Source organism: Muntiacus reevesi, chromosome 1 (genome assembly GCF_963930625.1).
Source record: "Muntiacus reevesi chromosome 1, mMunRee1.1, whole genome shotgun sequence".
In the NCBI taxonomy this organism is placed as follows: Eukaryota; Metazoa; Chordata; class Mammalia; order Artiodactyla; family Cervidae; genus Muntiacus; species Muntiacus reevesi.
In genome coordinates this window covers 77,751,118-77,770,833 of record NC_089249.1, presented here as the reverse complement: position 1 = coordinate 77,770,833, position 19,716 = coordinate 77,751,118, and the positions used below count along the sequence as shown (strand labels likewise).

Here is a 19,716-nt window from a genome sequence, read left to right as displayed (position 1 = left end):
CATTGTGCTGATTTGATGAGCATACTTCTCAGATGTAACAGTTTCATCAGGTTTCAGAAAGCTGTAGCGGATCAGATGGGCAACAGACCATCAAACAGTGACGATGGCCTTTTTTGGGTGCAATTTTAGCTCTGGGAAGTGTTTTGGAGCTTCTTCTTAGTCCAACCACTGAGCTGGTCATATAAAATCCACCTTTCATTACATGTCACAGTCCAATCGAGAAATGGTTCATTGTTGTTGCGCACAGTAAGAGAAGGCGACACTTCAAAATGACAATATTTTTGATTTGTGGTCAGTTCGTGAGATACCCACTTATTGAGCTTTTCACTGTTCCAATTTGCTTCAAATGTCATACAACTATAGAATGACTGACGTTGAATTCTTTGGTAACTTCTCCTATAGCTCTAAGATTAGCTTCAATGATTGCTCTCTACTGGTTGTTGTCAACTTCTGATGGCTAGCCACTACACTTCTCATCTTCAAAGCTCTCATCTCCTTTGCAAAACTTCTTGAACCACCACTGCACTGTACATTCATTAATTCCTGGGCCAAATGCATTGTTGATGTTGTGAGTTGTCTCCACTGCTTTACCACCCATTTCAAACTCGAATAACAATTTGCTTTATGACTAACATCATTTCCTAGTCTAAAATAAACATAAAATCCACAGCAAGTAATGTCATTAGCAAAAAACATAAAACAAGAAATTCAGGTTAAAATGATGTATAAAAATACGCACATTTATTTAAGAATGTATTCCAATATCAAACAGCGAAGTTCAACAATATGAAAGTGCAATTAGTTTTGCACCAACCTAATACCTGGATCGGAGAAGGCAATGGCACCCCACTCCAGTACTCTTGCCTGGAAAATCCCATGGACGGAGGAGCCTGGTGCACTGCAGTCCATGGGGTTGCAAAGAGTCGGACACAACTGAGCGACTTCACTTTCCCTTTTCACTTTCATGCATTGGAGAGGAAATGGCAACCCACTCCAGTGTTCTTGCCTGGAGAATCCCAGAGACGGGGGAGCCTGGTGGGCTGCCGTCTATGGGGTCGCATACAGTCAGAGACGACTGAAGCGACTTAGCAGCAGCAGTAGCTGGATGACTCCTCCTGTTGTAGGCCTGTTCCTTCACCTCTCTAGACCCTCTTGACTCCTCACTTGGGAAGCCAGTGTCCAGTTCCCCAGTGTTCTTTGACTTCATAATGGATACCTTGATCCAGGGATCTACCATAGATGTCCTCCCCAGGGTCTTTAGGTTCCGTCTTAACGATTTCCTCTAAATCCTCAGGGCAAGTGTGCAGAGATTCCCGGAAGCCCTGAGGCAGGGCTTCAGGGGCCTGCCTCCCCTCCTCTGTTTTCACAATAGTCCAGCCACAGGCACTGCTCTCCGACAGCTGCCCCTGGCACGCTCTGTCTGGAGCCGGAGGCCCTGGGCTGTGCTCCTCTTTGGGGAAGACAGCAGCACACACAGGAGACGGTTCCCGAGGTTCTAATTTGGGTTCCAGCCCTTGAAAGGCATTTCTCCCCTCAGCCGAAGGACAACCTGTGTCCACATTCACTGGGGCTTTATCTTCAGGGGTGGATGGTACAGAGAGATTCACAGAGGTGCCAGAGACAATTAAGGGAGGGATGGAGGAGGCCACAAGGGGCTGGTTCAACGCACAGGGGAAGGCAGTAGGGTTGACCAGCAGGGTGGTGATGGGGATGGTCTGAGGACTCCGGGCCACAGCTGCACTGACAGGCTGCACCATGTTGCAGCCGCTGCCGAGGCTCACAACCTTCACGGTCGTGGCGGGAACAGTGAAGAACACGGGCGCAGGGTGGATGAGAGGGGCTGGCTTCAGACAGAGAGAGGCCTTGGGTCCCTTTCTCTTGGAGGCTCTCCGTTTCACACATGGCTTTCGAAACTTAGAAGAAGCAAGTGAGGGCAGCATTAGCTTCGGCACAGGGGCGGAGGAGAGCAGGGTCTGCGGCTCAGGCAGAGGGAAGCTGGTCCTGGCCTCGGCAGCTGTAGCTGGCAGTGCTGCTGGAGACTCAAAACTGTCCCCCCCGGGGGCCCCCAGAGGAGGGCCACCTGGCACTGCCTGTAAGACCGTGGCTGGCTGGATCAGGGGAGGAATCCGGACCACCATCTTGCTTGGAGGGGCTTCTGACTGAGATGACTTAGCTGGTGTCTTCTCAGAGCTGAAGCTAGGCTGGAAACAGGGGCTGGGTCTGATAAGGAGAGGTTTCAGGGCTGACAACGGCTTCTGTCTCCAGGCATTCCTAGAAAAACGGTTGGCAACTGGCTTCAGCTTCAGGACTACACCCTTAGGCAGTAGCAGTGGATACCGAGTTTCACTCTCCAGTTCCGAGCTGCCTTTTCCCAGGCCTGGGTCTGAGTTGATCTCAGTGGTTCCGGTCACATTTCCTGCCTCTCTGGCACCACCAGCTATGTGCCGCAGTTCCTCCTGGATGGACGGCAGACTGGCCTAATGGGAATAAGAACACTCAGACATACCCCATGCCAGAATCAGAGAAAAATTAAAAAAATAACTGGGTTTTCTAGATATTATGTGCCTTTCCAGGACAGTCTCAAGACATCTTTTTAAGAAGGATTTTTTCTGCAGGATAACAGATATTTCTAAAAAGACTACATCCTGATTTTTTACTCTAGAAACTCTCCTCTGAATTTCCTTTAAGAAACTATCATGTTAACCACTATTTTTAAAAGGTTAGAGAATCATCAGGGTGAAGTGGGGTGGAGAAATAGGAGAGGAAAGGTGATGGAAGATTTCTCAAGTCCTAGTTCTACAGCTAAAGCAGCAGAGACGGAAAGCAGCCCTTCCTTGATGTTCTTGCCGGGCTTATGGTGACCTGCTCCCGACACACCGAGGAGGAGGGCTGTACCTTTAACCAGAACGGAAGCCGGTGCTCCTCCCTCTCTACAGGCGGCTTCCACTGATGCGACTGGATCTCTTCACAGCACTTCATTAAGATGGGCAGCTGTTTGGTCTTCTTATAAAACTGAGTGTGAAGAAATAAAGCATGAGTCACATTCCTTCCAGAAACACTGCATTCATCAGTTGGGGAAGTGTGGTGTGCCGTGGTCTGACACACACACACACACACATACATATATATATATATACACAAACAGCATATAGTGACTGCTTTGCATTTCAAATTAAGCTAATCTCCAATTAATAAATATTTTATTACACTTAGTATTTTCTGATAAGCTCCATTCTGGTCATCAGAAGGGAAAAGTTTAGGTCACAGAGAAAAGGAAGCAGATGGTCAGAATCATCTCATCTAAAATTTGTTCCTGCAAATGGAAGTGCCTTATTAATCCTTATCCTGGCCACATGGAAGCTTCCTTTTAGGCAAATAATGGTGCAAGGAACTTTGGGAGGAAAGGAAAGAAGAACAGAGAGACTGAGACAGTTCACTTTTAAGAGTGAATGAAGAGGGGAAGTGAGCTTACCCTGACAATAAGCACTAGGCACTGTGCTACAAGCCAAGCATACAAATAAGGAGGCAATTCCTGCTCTCAAGGAGCTCACAGTGGAAGAGACAGTCAAGTAGAAACCAACGATGAGGTGGCCCAGTGATGAACGATCTGCCTTCCAATGCAGGGGACAAGGGTGCAATGCATGCTCAGGGAACTAAGATCTCACATGCCTCGGGGCAACTACACCTGCACATCACAACTATTGATCAAGCCTGCACACAACAAAGACCCATGACGCAAAAAATTTTTTTAAAAAAGAAAGAAACCACTAATAACATTCTATGTAAGAAAGGTTACAGAAGTGCACAAAAAATGACACAGAACTCAAACATACAAATTTAAGATTTTTCTGGACTAGGTCCAACTACAAATAAACCTTAAAGAAACAGAGTTTGCTAAATGAAGCAAGGGAGGACAAAATATACTTCATTTTCAAAATCACGAATGTGTTTAAAGAACACAAAGGGATCAGTCTGGTTACAGTCAAAGAAATGTCAGAGGCAAACAGGAGAGGCCTTCTGCACATGCCAAGCCATCTCCACTCTACGCTAAAGGAACAAAGGTGGCTGTGGCAGCAACGTGAAGGATGCAATCAGTGGAGCCTGAATCAGAGACACTTGTTAGAAAAATAATACATTAGTGTAGGTGCAGCTTAGTTCAGGTGCTGAACCAAGGCCACGGGCAACAGAGCAGGAAACAGAGGACGAGTGCCGAGGGCTTAGTGACAGACAGACAGATGGTAAGGATCCAGTAGGAGTCGAGGACAACTCCTAGGTTTATAGCTCGAGAAAATGTCTAGTCAGTAATGTCATACACAAAGAACAGATCCAATAAAGTGTAATTGGGGGAGGGGAGTTAGCTGGTGGTGGTGGTGGCAGTGGCAGCAATCGGACAGTGCAGAGCGACATACAGTTCAGTCTGAGGAGTCAGTGAGGCAACTGAGCTAAGAATTCCTAGAGACAGTTGACTTCACTACTCTGGACCTCTGAAGAGGATTCTGGGCCAAAGACACAGATCTGAAAATCATGAAGAGACAGAACACCAACAATCATGAACCTGGGGGAGACCCCATACTGCAAAACTACTGTGTAACATGGACATTTAAGGGCAGAGTTCACGACAGAGCAGCCCAAGATAAAAGTCCTAGTATCACAGTAGATAGGAGTGTAGGAGTTTTAAAACCAGAACCTATAATTTTCTGAAGTAAAGTTTATCAAGTACCTGGCATAATTAGTAACACTAGACACATAGTAAGGCATATTATCTTGAAATTTCAAAACAATGAAGAAACAGGAAAAATCCTACGTACTGCCGGAGGGAGAGAAAAAATCACGTATCATAAAAAGGTTCAGTAGTCCAAAGGGCATCAAATTTCTAAAGAGCCAGTGCTAGAAACTAGAAGAAAATGGAGTCCTTAAAGTGTTCTGATAAAAGTGATTTTCAACCTAGAATGTTAGACCCACTGATGTGGGAGAACAGACATACAGACATAGTTCAAACTTTTAATTTTGAGTAAATATAGATTCATAGGTCTTATGTACACTTGTTACACAGTAACAATAGTCATATATACAAACCAGGTATACAGTTGTATAGCAAAACTAGGAAATTATAATATGGGTCATGTCATGTCATAATACACAATGAATACAAGCAGTTTAAATCTAAAAATTTGTTTCTCAAGCACTTTACCTCAGAATGCTACCAGGATGTGCTCCACTAAAACAAGGGAAAAGAGATGTGGGGTTAAACAAATAAGAGGATCTGGACTTCCCTGGTGGTCCAAAGGTTAAGAACCTGCCTGACAGTGCAGAAGACACAGGTATGATCCCTACTTCTGGAAGATTCCACATGTCACAGGGCAACTAAGCCCATTCACCAGAACTACTGAGTTCGTGTTCCAGAGCCAATACACTGCAACTACTGAAGCCTGAGCAGCCTAGAGCCCGTACTCCACAACAAGAGAGGCCATCTCAATGAGAAACCCATCAGTTCAGTTCAGTTCAGTCACTCAGTCGTGTCCGACTCTTTGTGAACCCATGAATCGCAGCACGCCAGGCCTCCCTGTCCATCACAAACTCCCGGAGTTTACTCAAACACATGTCCATCACGTCGGTGATGCCATCCAGCCATCTCATCCTCTGTTGTCCCCTTCTCCTCCTCCCCCCAATCCCTCCCAGCATCAGGGTCTTTTTCAATGAGTCAACTCTTCACATGAGGTGGCCAAAGTATTAGAGTTTCAGCTTCAGCATCAATCCTTCCAATGAGCACCCAGGACTGATCTGCTTTAGGATGGACTGGTTGGATCTCCTTGCTATCCAAGGGACTCTCAAGAGTCTTCTCCAACACCACAGTTCAAAAGCATCAATTCTTCAGCACTCAGCTTTCTTCACAGTCCAACTCTCACATCCATACGTGACCACTGGAAAAACCATAGCCTTCACTAGATGGAATTTTGTTGGCAAAGTAATGTTTCTGCTTTTTAATATGCTATCTAGGAGTAAGGAGTAAGCATCTTTTAATTTCATGGCTGCAATCATCATCTGCAGTGATTTTGGAAGCCAAAAAAATAAAGTCTGACACCGATCACACGGACCACAGTCTTGTCTAACTCAATGAAACTAAGCCATGCTGTGTGGGACCACCTAAGACAGACGGGTCATGGTGGAGAGGTCTGACAGAATGTGGTCCACTGGAGAAGGGAATGGCAAACCACTTCAGTGTTCTTGCCTTGAGAACCCCATGAACAGTATGAAAAGGCAAAATGATAGGATACTGAAAGAGGAACTCCCCAGGTCAGTAGGTGCCCAATATGCTACTGGAGATCAGTGGAGAAATAACTCCAGAAAGAATGAAGGGATAGAGCCAAAGCAAAAACAATACCCAGTTGTGGATGGGACTGGTGATAGAAGCAAGGTCCGATGCCGTAAAGAGCAATATTGCATAGGAACCTGGAATGTTAGGTCCATGAATCAAGGCAAATTGGAAGTGGTCAAACAGGAGATGGCAAGAGTGAATGTGGACATTCTAGGAATCAATGAACTAAAATGGACTGGAATGGGTGAAATTAACTCAGATGACCATTATATCTACTACTGTGGGCAGGAATCCCTTAGAAGAAATGGAGTAGCCATCATGGTCAACAAAAGAGTCCAAAATGCAATACTTGGATGCAATCTCAAAAATGACAGAATGATCTCTGTTCGTTTCCAAGGCAAACCATTCAATACCACGGTAATCCAAGCCTATGCCCCAACCAGTCATGCTGAAGAAGCTGAAGTTGAACAGTTCTAACAAGACCTATAAGACCTTTTAGAACTAGTACCAAAAAAGATGTCTTTTTCATTATAGGGGACTGCAATGCAAAAGTAGGAAGTCAAGAAACACCTGGAGTAACAGGCAAATTTGGCCTTGGAGTACAGAATAAAGCAGGGTAAAGGCTAGAAGAGTTCTGCCAAGAGAACACACTGGTCATAGCAAACACCCTCTTCCAACAACAAAAGAGAAGACTCTACACATGGACATCACCAGATGGTCAACACCAAAATCAGATTGATTATATTCTTTGCAGCCAAAGATGGAGAAGCTCTATATAGTCAGCAAAAACAAGACCGGGAGCTGACTATGGCTCAGATCATGAACTCCTTATTGCCAAATTCAGACTTAAACTGAAGAAAGTAGGGAAAACCACTAGACCATTCAGGTATGACCTAAATCAAATCCCTTATGACTATACAGTAGAAGTGAGAAATAGATTTAAGGGACTAGATCTGATAGACAGAGTACCTGATGAACTATGGATGGAGGTTCGTGACATTGTACAGGAGACAGGGATCAAGACCCTCCCCATGGAAAAGAAATGCAAAAAGGCAAAATGGTTGTCTGAGGAGGCCTTACAAATAGCTGTGAAGAGAAGTGAAAAGCAAAGGAGAAAAGGAAAGATATTTCCATTTGAATGCAGAGTTCCAAAGAATAGCAAGGAGATATAAGAAAGCCTTCCTCAGCGATCAATACAAAGAAATAGAGGAAAAGAACTGAATGGGAAAGACTAGAGATGTCTTCAAGAAAATTAGAGATACTAAGGGAAAATTTCATGCAAAGATGGGTTCAATAAAGGACAGAAATGGTATGGACCTAACAGAAGCAGAAGATATTAAGAAGAGGTTGCAAGAAGACACAGAAGAACTGTACAGAAAAGATCTTCATGATCCAGATAATCACGATGGTGTGATCACTCACCTAGAGCCAGACATCCTGGAGTGTGAAGTCAAGTGGGCCTTAGGAAGCATCACTACGAACAAAGCTAGTGGAAGTGATGGAATTCCAGTTGAGCTATTTCAAATCCTAAAGGATGATGCTGTGAAAGTGCTGCACTCAATATGCCAGCAAATTTGGAAAAGTCAGTAGTGGCCACAGGACTGGAAAAGGTAAGTTTTCATTTCAATCCCAGAGAAAGGCAATCCCAAAGAATGCTCAAACTACCACACAACTGCACTCATCTCACACGCTAGTAAAGTAATGCTCAAAATTCTCCAAGCCAGGCTTCAGCAATATGTGAACCGTGAACTTCCATATGTTCAAGCTGGTTTTAGAAAAGGCAGAGGAACCAGAGATCAAATTGCCAACATCCTATGGATCATCGAGAAAGCAAGAGAGTTCCAGAAAAACATATATTTCTGCTTTATTGACTATGCCAAAGCCTTTGGCTGTGTGAATCACAATAAACTGTGGAAAATTCTGAAAGAGATGGGCATACCAGAGCATCTGACCTGTCTCTTGAGAAACCTATATGCAGGTCAGGAAGCAACGGTTAGAACTGGACATGGAACAACAGACTGGTTACAAATAGGAAAAGAAGTACGTCAAGGCTGTATATTGTCATCCTGCTTATTTAACTTATATGCAGAGTACATCATGAGAAACGCTGGGCTAGATGAAGCACAAGCTGGCGTCAAGATTGCCAGGAGAAATATCAATAATCTCAGATATGCAGATGACACCACCCTTATGGCAGAAAGTGAAGAGGAACTAAAAAGCCTCTTGATGAAAGTGAAAGAGGAGAGTGAAAAAATTGGCTTAAAGCTCAACATTCAGAAAACTAAGATCATGGCATCTGGTCCCATCACTTCATGGGAAATAGATGGGGAAACAGTGGAAACCGTGTCAGAGAAACCCATATACCACAACTAAAGGGAAGCACCTCCCCTCCAAAACTAGAGAAAATCTGCACAAAACAAAGACCCAGCTCAGTCAAAAACAACTCTTTTTTTTTTTTTTTTTTTTTTTTTTTTTAAAAAAGAGGGCTTTCCTGGTGACTCAGTGTTAAGAATTCACTTACCAATGCAGGAGACACAGACACAGGTTCAATCCCTGATCCGGGAAGATCCCACACACCACGGAGCAACTAAACCTGTGCTCCAGAGAATGGGAACCACAAATCCTGAGCCCCTGAACTGCCACCATGAAAGTTCAAACACCCCAGAGCCCACGCTCAGCGAGAAGGGACGCCACCGCAACGAGAGCGTATCCCCCTGCCCGCCGCAACTGGAGAAAAGCCCACATAGCAACCAAGACCCAGCAGAGCCAAAAAATAAATAAATAAAATTATTAACAAAAAATAAAAAAGACAAAAATAAGAGGATCCAACACAAGTAAGAGGTGAAAAGACCCCAGGAAAATCGTGAAGAAAAAGCCAAAGACATTAGTGCAGCAAGCCAAGAGAGCAGCATGGGCAGAGTGGAGCCAGATCAGATCGCTCTGGGAAGGACTTCTTCAGGACGATGAAGGTGACAGCAGAGCCCCTAAAATACCTCCACATGCTGAAAAGAGATTTATAAAACTTAAGCAGACTTCAATGTTAAACTGATAATACATAATAAAACCAAGTCCCACTCACCCTCCAAAAATGCAGCTATTAACTCCAGGAGAAACAAAATATTCAGCAGGAAAAGCAAAGTAATCATGATACACTACATGGATCAGCTGTGAGGAGTTTTTACATACTGTTAATAATGTAAACTCTGGAAAAAATCCAACTTATACTGTGGTATAACTGAGGTGAAGCAGTGAGAGAGTGTGGAGAGAACTGTCTTCATCTTCCATGGTTTCAGTTTAATAGAGAAGGCCCAAATTCGAAAAGTCAAGTGATAGCAATTCTAAGCATGCTACCTAGATCCTAGATTAGAGGTAAATGTACCATCCCTGCAGAAATCTTGCTTAGCAGGAAATAGGGAGAAAAATGATTGTTTTTCATGACAAGACTCACTGAGGTATTTAACTCTTTACAGCAGTAGTCCCTGACCTTTTTGGCACCAGAGACCAATTCTGTGGAAGGCACTTTTTCCACAGGATGGGGGTGAGGAGACCCAAGGATGGTTTTAGGATTATTCTCATGAGAAGCTGGCAACCTAGATCCCTCACACGCACAGTTCACAATAGGGTTCATACTCATATGAGAATCTAATGCCACCGCTGACCTGACAGGAGGTGGAGTTCAGGCGTTAATACAAGCAATAGGGAATGGCAGTAAATACAGAGGAAACTTAGGTTACTAGCCTGCCATTCACCTCTTGCTGTGTAGCCAGTTACCAACAGGCTATGGACCAGTACCAGTCTGTGGTCTGGGGGCTGGGGACCCCTTTATAAAGTATATAAAGTATACTTTATAACTTTGATATAAGCATCTAAATTAAAAGAATTAAGAAGGATATAAGTGGATTGTTGCCTATCCTTTGAAGAAGGTTAGAGTAGAAGAAGAGAATAAATAACTAAAGGAAAACAAATTTGAAGAGTATTTTTACATTTGAACAGTTTTACGTTTAGCAAAAATATCCATAACAGGGGAAGAAGATGATACTCCATACAAAAAGAATAGATCAATGACCTTAGAAAGGAAAAGAGGGCTAGTGTGCAGTTAGGAGGGACTAGCGTTAGATAAAAGGCTATTCACTGAGACTGAGAAAAAGATAAGAATGGCTGCACTCAGCCAAGGTGCCCCGCGGAGCGTGCAGGGAGCACTTACTTTAAGGATGTTGTCAGGAGCTCTGTTCATGTTGAGGTTCTTGATTCTCACTGTCAGCTGGTGGGCAGTCTTGCAAGTGAGAAGGTACTTGCTGATCAGAGGATTGGGAAACTCCGTCCCTTCAAAGTGCTTCAGGCCTAAAGCCAATAGACTGAGAAATGGGCAGTAACACTCAATCTCATGTGACAGTCCATCCTGCTGAAAAGCCTCCCAGATGAACTCCACATTCTGCAACCCAGATTTTTTACAGCTAATTTCTTGTACAAGTTAATGGAAACTCAATAGAAAATTTCAGATATTCACTGAATGCTAAGAAGTACTATGTAATTAAGACTCAGTGAGGTGTTCCCATCAAGTGATAAGAGGCAAAACCAGGCATAAATTGCTAATAAATGTCACAACATGATGTGTTTTATAGCAATCATAAAACAAAGTTTGAGGGAAGGGGAATGGCTCTAATAAAACAAATATAAAATGAATATTGGGCACCATGTTAAACATATTAAATCCACACCAACAGTACCTCCCAACATAACATACTCAATTAGCTACCTGTATACATATTTGCTGATGGCAAACCTTTATCAAATAATCTCACTCTTGAGAATTTACCCAAAGAGATAAACTCAAAGAGTTTCAAAAGTTCTATACATAAAGATCCTTGGTGAAGCCTCACTTAGAACAGCCAAACAACATAAGGAGGGAAAAGAGGCAAATAAAAGGACTATGATAGGGCCATTAATACTGCCTGGAAGGACAATATACAGAGACAAAAAAAAAAAAAAAAAAAAAGACAATGTTACACTATGGCACATAGAAAAACAATTTCAAGAAGTTAAGCTTAAAAAAAGCAAAACAAAATTAAACTCAAATTGCCAATAATTATGTATGAAATAAAAAAGAAAAACTCATTGTCTTTGGGCTGGTGAGGAAAATGGATACAAATGTTTCTTCTTTAAAATTTTCCTCCAGCAGTATTGTCAGATTAGTTTTTATGATAAACAAAACACAAATTACAACATAAAATGTTTCCAAAATGTATACGTAATCCCTAAAAAGAGCACTGCTAGAACAGGAAAATACTATAGAACTGTGTCCATCTACATGGCTTTTCTTTGTCTTTTGTTTCCATTTCTTATTACACAAATCTTCTGATTTTCTTCCCTGCTACACTAAGTCCTTACCTGTCCTCTGCCTTGGTGAAGAAATTCTTAACCTGGGGATTCTTGGCCTTCAGAGAACACGCTGGAAGTAGCTCTGGATACATGAAAACCTTGCTTGTGGCTAGGATCCAAGCCACTTGCTTTGGCAAATAGGACAATCTATAGGCTGTAAGAAGAAAATTCATTGTAAATGAAATTCCAGAACAAAAGAGGGCTTCACAAAAGCTTCTGAATGCATTTTGGCATTTAGAGAGAGCTGACCCTAAATAACATGTGTATCCACCCACATACCCCTCTCCCAAAAGTTTGCACAATCATTCTCAGCCTAACATGTACCTAAAAGGAGTCCCATTCAACGTTATTAAAAGTTGATTGTCTTTTTCTTTCCTGTGTGGAACACTTAACACACTAAATAACATAAACACTTATAAAGTACCAAGTAACACCTGGCAGATACTCTATGGTCAAAAAATTTTTACCTCCTTCCCCTTTTAAATCATTGAAAGCTAAGTGAACTTCAACAATGTTTTCTTTCTTCCAGGATAAGACTCCAACTTCTTTAATCTCCCTCACAACTCTGGTATTCCAAATTTCACTTATTCTTACTTAACTTTCCTTAAGTTCTCCTAGATTCTTCCTGAGGTTGGGACAAAAAAATCAGAAAGAGAATGAGACAATTCAGTCTCATTCGTTTCTGTCTTGCTATCTAAGCTTCCCAATTCCAGGCACTTCTGCCTTTTCAGAGATAAGCACCTCTATAGTCATATTTTTCCTTTTGTAAATGTAACCTTTATATCCCCAGAAGAAAAACACAGGTCACTATATATGTAAGTTAAAACCACATGCGTACTCTGTTGTGTCCAACTCTTTGCAACCCTATCAACTGTAGTCCGTCAGGCTCCTCTGTCCATGTGATTCTCCAGGCAAGAATACTTGAAGTGGGTTCCCATTTGCTTCTATAAGGGATCTTCCCGAGTCAGGGATCGAACCCATGTCTCCTGCGTCTCTTGCATTGGCAGGTGGATTCTTTTACCACAGAGCCACCTGGGAAGCCCAAGTCATAACTGTAGTCTGGTGTTAAGTTTTCATTACCAACATATAACTAATAAAGCAGTTTGAGATCAGTGCCTATGACATACTGTACTTATATTCAATTAAATTATAAGAGTGTGAGTTAAAAGGAAGACCAAAGTCTGAATCCAGAGCAAACCACAATTAATGTGTTAAACCAGGAAGAAATGAGAAGTAAATATTTGATTTAAGGGAACAGCAAATATTTTCACACAAAAAAAACTAAACCAACGAAAGTAGAAACCAAGCCTGAAGATGTCTTTAAACTATTTAACATGGTAAATGCACAACATTTTTGCTTTGTTCCTAACTCCCAAATCAATGTTTCACTCAAAATGGAGACACCACTATAATCATTATGGGAAATAAAATGATGTTAATGAAGAAGAGAGTAAAAACCTAAATATAACCTCACTTTACCACTTGACTCCCATCTTTATCTGATATCAGTGGTCTTGACCTAATTCCTAATACTTACCCTCATATCTATTTAAGTCCAATTATTAGCAATGAGTCCCACATCTCTACCTCCTACATCCCTGTCCTGTTCACTGACTCCATCGTCTACTTAAACCCCAGTATTATTACCTAGTTCTAGAACTTAGGTAATGAACACACAGGGAGGATAAAAGAGAGAAGAAAGAAATTACAAATACCTGTCTCTTCCAATCCTAGGAAATTATCCTTAGGAAATGATCTGTGGGGTAAGACACCCAACTCGCACTGCAAATAAAAACTTAAAGTGGACCCTTCTGTTCCCTACCAGTCTTCATGACACTTTTACGAGGACTTGAGTCAACGCTGACTTGTGTGCTGAAGTCATCAATGAGCTTCATGGCTCCCATCAGGTTACAGGGTTGGAACAAGGTCTGAAACTTGGGGTTGAACTGATGATGGAGGGTGATGGAGCTTTGAGCAAAGGTTCCCAGCTCTTTCTGGGAAAACAGGACACAAAGGAGATGTGAGTTCCAGACAATTGATACCAGTAGCTCTTAGACTCTGAGAGAAAAACTGTCCTTCCTACAATAGGATAAAATTGGTTAAAATCATCATAACATCTTTCATAATTAACATTTTTCCATTAAGAGAGCTCTTCTACTAAATCTTCAGATATTTGAGGATCTCTGATACAGTAATTTATTCCTGTTTTATTCTCAATCTGAGTGTTCCTCAGCCTTTTGGATGTATGTTCTAGCTCCCCAGATGGAATTAAAATTCTCAAGAGTGAGAGCCATTACTTAAAAAATTAATAAATAATTTTTTAATTTGTTTCTCTGAATAACACTCAGAATAAAGTATTGCTCGTGATCCTCTGAACACAATAAGAGAGAAACATACTCCGTTGACTATCCAAGGAAGATTTGATTATGAGTCAACTCAGACTCCAGAGACTTATCCAACAAAGAATATCCTTATTACTGCCCCAGAGTTCAGATTTTAAAATGTGAATTTTTTGCCCACTCCCTGCTGCTCATGGGATCTTATTTAGCTCCCCAATAAGGGAATGAAGCTGGGCCCTGACAGTGAAAGCGACGGATCCAACACTACTGAACCACCAGGGAATTTCCAAAATTTTGAAATTAAAAGCCTTTCCTCCAAAATATTTCAAAATGCCACAAGCAAAATTAATTTTATACATAAAACAATGATATCAAGCTTAATAAATAATGAATTCAATAAAAAGAAGAGAAGTATCAAAAGTCTAAGATGGGTGGAACTACAGGTAGGAAGAGCACCCAATAAAAAGGTAAGAGGAATTGTCTTTAGAAAATTGAATACGCACTCTGTCCTTTCCTGGGAAGCAGTAACTTATGTTTTCTCAGCAAGCATAGGAAGCCATACAAATATTTAGCAAAACTTGCAGGAGAGAAGAATTAATATAGCTCATGATGACTTGGTATCTGTGAGAAATTACTTCCTAACTAATTGAATACACAATTCTTCAGATTTAGGAGTATCTGAAACCTTACAAGAAATATCCTGGTGGTACTGGCCTCCGAACTGAGACTGGGGTTGGAACTGGCGAGAAGGTGAATTTGCGTCAAGAGCTGAACATGCTGGGAAGGGAAAGAAAATAATACAGTGTGACATGTTATGATGTTGTCATCTCAGAAACCCAGAAGACCAATGTCAGTGACTTTATCAAACACATTTCACTTTCTAGGGAGACTATGAGAACAACAAAGTTATTTCAGTATGAATTTTTTTCTCAGATATGCTCTACTTCAGCAAAATGACAGAATCAAAGGAAGTTTAACCTCAAAGCAGAGGAACTGAGATTAGAAAGAACAAAAACTACCCTGGCGTAAGACTGTTCAATTCAGAAGGGATTACTAAAGATTCTTTGAAATCTTACAACATTCTTTTTCATTTATTTTTCAGGCTATGCTGTGAAGCATATGGGATCTTAGTTCTGAACCAGGGATAGAATTTGTGCCCCCTGAACTGGAAGCTTGGAGTCTTAACCACTAGACCACCAGGAAAGTCCTTCTACATGCATTCTTATCTGAGCCATAAAGACATGAACATAGTGACTTTTCAAGGTCCTGACTGATGTGAAGATGCTGTGGTCCTGTGGTTTCAATGGTTACCAAGACATCTATTTCTGACTTTCACAAGCTGCTAATTTTTGGCTTCATCTCAAAAGATGAAGATGATCCAATATTAACATTACCAAGAAGAGTCTTACCTGCTGCATCTACTGCTGGAGCCTCTTCCTCTGTGCTGGGTCTAGAATCAGAGTCTGATGAACCTTCTCCCTCTGGGGTTTATTAACTCTCTCTACTTCCTGCTGCTGTTTGGCTGAAGAATTTTTCATCTTCAGCTGTTCAAGTAGCTCCTTCACGGTGCGATGTTGCTCATTTAGTAAGTTGGCCAGTGGTTCCTCAAACCTATCCCCCAGGGGGAGATGGCTGGATTTGAATATTTTCATGGATCCAAAACACATCCAGTTCCTTCTTACCATGGGCTAAGCCAGTCTGAGCAACTTCCATCTACTGCTAATCCTCAAGTCTCACTTTAGCCAAGAGGCAAACTCCTAGCCTACCCAAATCTTCTCCCAAAATAGATTCAGATAAGATGGTTCTAAATCATCCCCTTGCCATTCTCCTACAATCAGTACTCTAAGTAATATACTAATGAAGGTGAAATTAAACTAAAATCTAAACATAGGGTAATGTCTGGATAACAAAGCAGCCAAGGAGCTAATGGGAATCCATGATTTTTGCATTCCACTGACAGTTACATTAATCTGGGACTTATTCTTAATGGTGATACAGAATCTTCCCAAAGCACAACCTCTGTTCTCTAAGCTAGCTGTTACTCCCACCCCAGGTCTAGCTTTTCCTGTTCTCCACCTCCTAGTCATTCATGGTGCCCTGACTTCCTTTCATAAAAATTCAAAGACCTTCCAGCATGGAGTAGAAAGGGCATAAACTAAAACATATGGTGCCTACATGCATGCTAGGTCACTTCCATCCTGTCTCTTTGCGACCCAACATATTGTAGCCCACAAGGCTCCTCTATCCATGGGATTTCTCAGGCAAGGATACTGGAGTGGGTTGCCATTTCCTAACTCCAGGGGCTCTTCCTGAAACGTGGATTGAACCCACGTTTCTTGCGTCTCCTGCATTGGCTGGCGGGTTCTCTACCACTAGCGCCACCTGGGAAGCCCTAACGCACACGGCAGCTTAGATGAATAGTGAGAGACTGGTTCAAGTATGACCCTACTCATGTCCATGAAAATATCTTAGCCCTCTAAATTCCTCCTCCAAGCTTTCTATCGCTACCCTCCCAGCCCCACTTTGTAAGAGACAGATAGAGACTGTCAGGGGCTGAAGTAAGAATCCAAATGCTAGCTCTGAGGTAGACGCAGAAGAAAACACTCAAGTGATTAAGCAAAAATCGCTACTCTATGAAATCAGCATACAAACTGCTCAAGCAGCTATGACTAGCAGGTTATCCTAATTCAATAAATCCTCTAGATTGTACAATAGTTAAATGATCATAACTTTGTTCCAACAGCCCCTGGGGATACACATTATGTTTCCTTTAACAGTATTTATTGCAAGTATGGGCAGGCCCAGGATGAAAATCTATAGACATAGGACGGTCCTCTGTACAATTTTACTGAGAACTGAAAACTCTTTTGAGTATCTGCATACCTAGCAGAGGAACAAGAACAGAAGCAGGAAAAAAAAGTATAATGCAAAAAGAGCTGTACCTGATTCTAAGAAGCATTATATCAATGGACAGTTGATAAGGGGAGCACAGGTAACCTACTTTCCATGTGATATTTTACTTATAATCAAATAATAAGCTAGGTTTGTATTTCCAACTAAAAGAAAAGCAGCAGCAGCCTAAGCAAAATACCAGAAGGTAACTGAACTGAATAAGAATTTTTTAAGTAGTTATGTAATTCCGAAATTTTAAAAATTGACACACAGAGGTGTGTAGTGGAAATGAAATAGTTCTACTGATCAAGTCCCATGATAATAGGTGCTCAGATTCTATTCTGCTACACTAGAATTTTTTTCTGTGAAACATGGTGTGAAGTAAGTGGGTCAAATACAAACTCTAAGGAACAGTATGGAGGTTCTTTAAAAAATAAAAACAGAGCTAGCATATGACCCTGCAATCTCACTCCTGGGCATATACCCAGAGAAAAACAAGGCCCCCAAAGACGCATGCACCGCAGTGTTCACTGCAGCACTGTTTACCACGGCCAGGACGTGGAAGCAACCTAAATGTCCACTGACAGAGGGACGGATAAAGAAGCTGTGGTCTGCTGCTGTCCTGGGTCATGGCCGACTCTTTGTGACCCCATGGACTGTAGCCTACCAGGCTCCTTTGTCCTTGGGGATTCTCCAGGCAAGAATACTGGAGTGGGCTGTCATGCCCTCCTTCAGGGGAAGATGAGGGGTATACACACACACACACACACACACAAATACATATACATACATGTGTGTATATACATACATACATATGTATATACCTACATATGTATGTATACACACACAGAATGGAATATTACTCAAAAGAATGAAACAAAGCCATTTGCTGTAACATGAATGGACCCAGAGTATCACACTGAGTGAAGTAAGTTAGACAGAGAAGGAGAAATGTCATGTGCTGCTGCTGCTGCTAAGTCGCTTCAGTCGTGTCCGACTCTGTGCAACCCCATAGACGGCAGCCCACCAGGCTCCCCCGTCCCTGGGACTCTCCAGGCAAGAACACTGGAGTGGGTTGCCATTTCCTTCTCCAGTGCACGACAGTGAAATGTGAAAGTAAAGTCGCTCAGTCATGTCCGACTCTTAGCGACCCCATGGACTACAGCCCACCAGGCTCCTCCGTCCATGGAATTTTCCAGGCAGGAGTACTGGAGTGGGGTGCCATTGCCTTCCCCAAAATATCATGTGACATGCCTTATATTTGGAATCTAAAAAGAAATGATACAAATGAACTTACTTACAAAACAGAAAGAGACTCACAGACTTTAAATAGGAACTCGAGGTTGCTGGGGGGTAAGGGAGAGTTAAGGAATTTGGGACGGCCATGTATACACTGCTATATGTAAAACTGATAACCAACAAAAACCTATTGTACAGCACATGGAACTCTGTTCAAAGTTATGTGCCAGCCTGGATGGGAGGGGACTTTGGGGGAGAATGGATACATGTATATGTATGGCTGAGTCCCTTCACTGTTTACCTGAAACTATCTCGACACTGTTAATCGGCTATACCACAATAGAAAATGCTTTTGGTGTTAAAAAAAAAAATCAATAAAAATAAAATTGAAAAAAAAACTCTAAGAAACCTTGAAAATATTCTCAAAAAAGGAAAAAAGGTAAATACGTGACATGACAGAAGTATTCATTAACTTCATGGGCGAAATCCTTTTGTAATACATAATATATATCAAATTGTCATGCAGTGTACTTTCAATGTTTGAGAACTAATCTATCAATTAAAACTCAACAAAGTCGGAGGGAAAAAAGGAACTCTTGAGATTTCTGTTGTGGTTATATTATGGTATTTATTATAATGGAATATGAGTGAATATTCATTGGAAGGACTGAAGCTGAAGCTGAAACTCCAATACTTTGGCCACCTGATGCCAGAAACTGACTCAGTGGAAAAAACCCTGATGCTGGGAAAGACTGAAGGCAGGAGGAGAAGGGGACGACAGAGGATGAAATGGTTGGATGGCATCACCGACTTGATGGACATGAGTTTGAGCAAACTCCGGGAGCTGGTAAAGGACAGGGAAACCTGGCATGTTGCAGTCCATGGGGTCGCAAAGAGTCGGACACGACTGAGTGACTGAACTGACTGAATTGATGACTGATACTCCTGACTTTTACGCATTGGTTAGTATACCTAGCCTTTTTCACTAAATTGCACGTTACCTGAAGGTCTAGCTCTCAGGTGGATCCTAAGCTCTCTAGTTAGGTAATGCTGTCAAGGGAAAGCACAGGACTAATTAAAAGCTATGAGTCCTGGAGTTTTGCTTTGTTCTACCCATGGCACAAACCATGCCCTGACATCTAGCCAGGACCTAATGATAGTATGCTGCTACTGAAAGTGGGTAACAAAGTACGGATGAACTCTGCAAACTCAACACAAATATGGGGGGGGGGGGAATTAAAGCCTCTGCTTTCTAGATGGGACAACAGAAGGGCTAATTCATGTGAAAAGGGCAGTACACACTTTTGAGACTCCAGGGCATTACTGCAGGTGCTTCATGGTTTGCTCAATTAATGCCCTGGAGACTAACAAAGGTTCATTAACTTTTACTAGATGTTAACAGAAAACAGAAGAACAAAAGGGACAGAGTGGATATTAAATTTGGGGGTAGCTTCTGTGGCTGGCCATGCAGAGTCCTACACACCTCTCCAGCACCACTCACCTGGAGAAGCTGCTGTGGATGCCAGCTACTGCTTTGTCTCCCTTCCCAAA

The 19,716-nt window shown here is 42.1% G+C and overlaps 1 protein-coding gene and 1 long non-coding RNA gene across 2 annotated transcripts in view; one reads left to right on the top strand and one right to left on the bottom strand.

Annotated features, from left to right (window-relative positions):
• Nucleotides 1–18,222, top strand: part of LOC136144603 (uncharacterized) — a 35,282-nt gene extending 17,060 nt beyond the window's left edge. Inside the window, exon 2 of the long non-coding RNA XR_010658610.1 lies at nucleotides 15,137–18,222. This is a non-coding gene — a long non-coding RNA (uncharacterized lncRNA). The remainder of the gene's footprint in view (nucleotides 1–15,136) is intronic.
• LOC136144587 (YY1-associated protein 1-like) overlaps nucleotides 1–19,716 on the bottom strand; it is a 38,397-nt gene that overhangs the window by 1,518 nt on the left and 17,163 nt on the right. Inside the window, 8 exon segments of the mRNA XM_065902466.1 lie at nucleotides 1,096–1,190; nucleotides 1,192–2,477; nucleotides 2,896–3,012; nucleotides 10,521–10,671; nucleotides 11,705–11,849; nucleotides 13,518–13,689; nucleotides 14,725–14,811; nucleotides 15,444–15,645. Coding sequence (XP_065758538.1) covers nucleotides 1,096–1,190; nucleotides 1,192–2,477; nucleotides 2,896–3,012; nucleotides 10,521–10,671; nucleotides 11,705–11,849; nucleotides 13,518–13,689; nucleotides 14,725–14,811; nucleotides 15,444–15,645 — 2,255 coding nt within the window.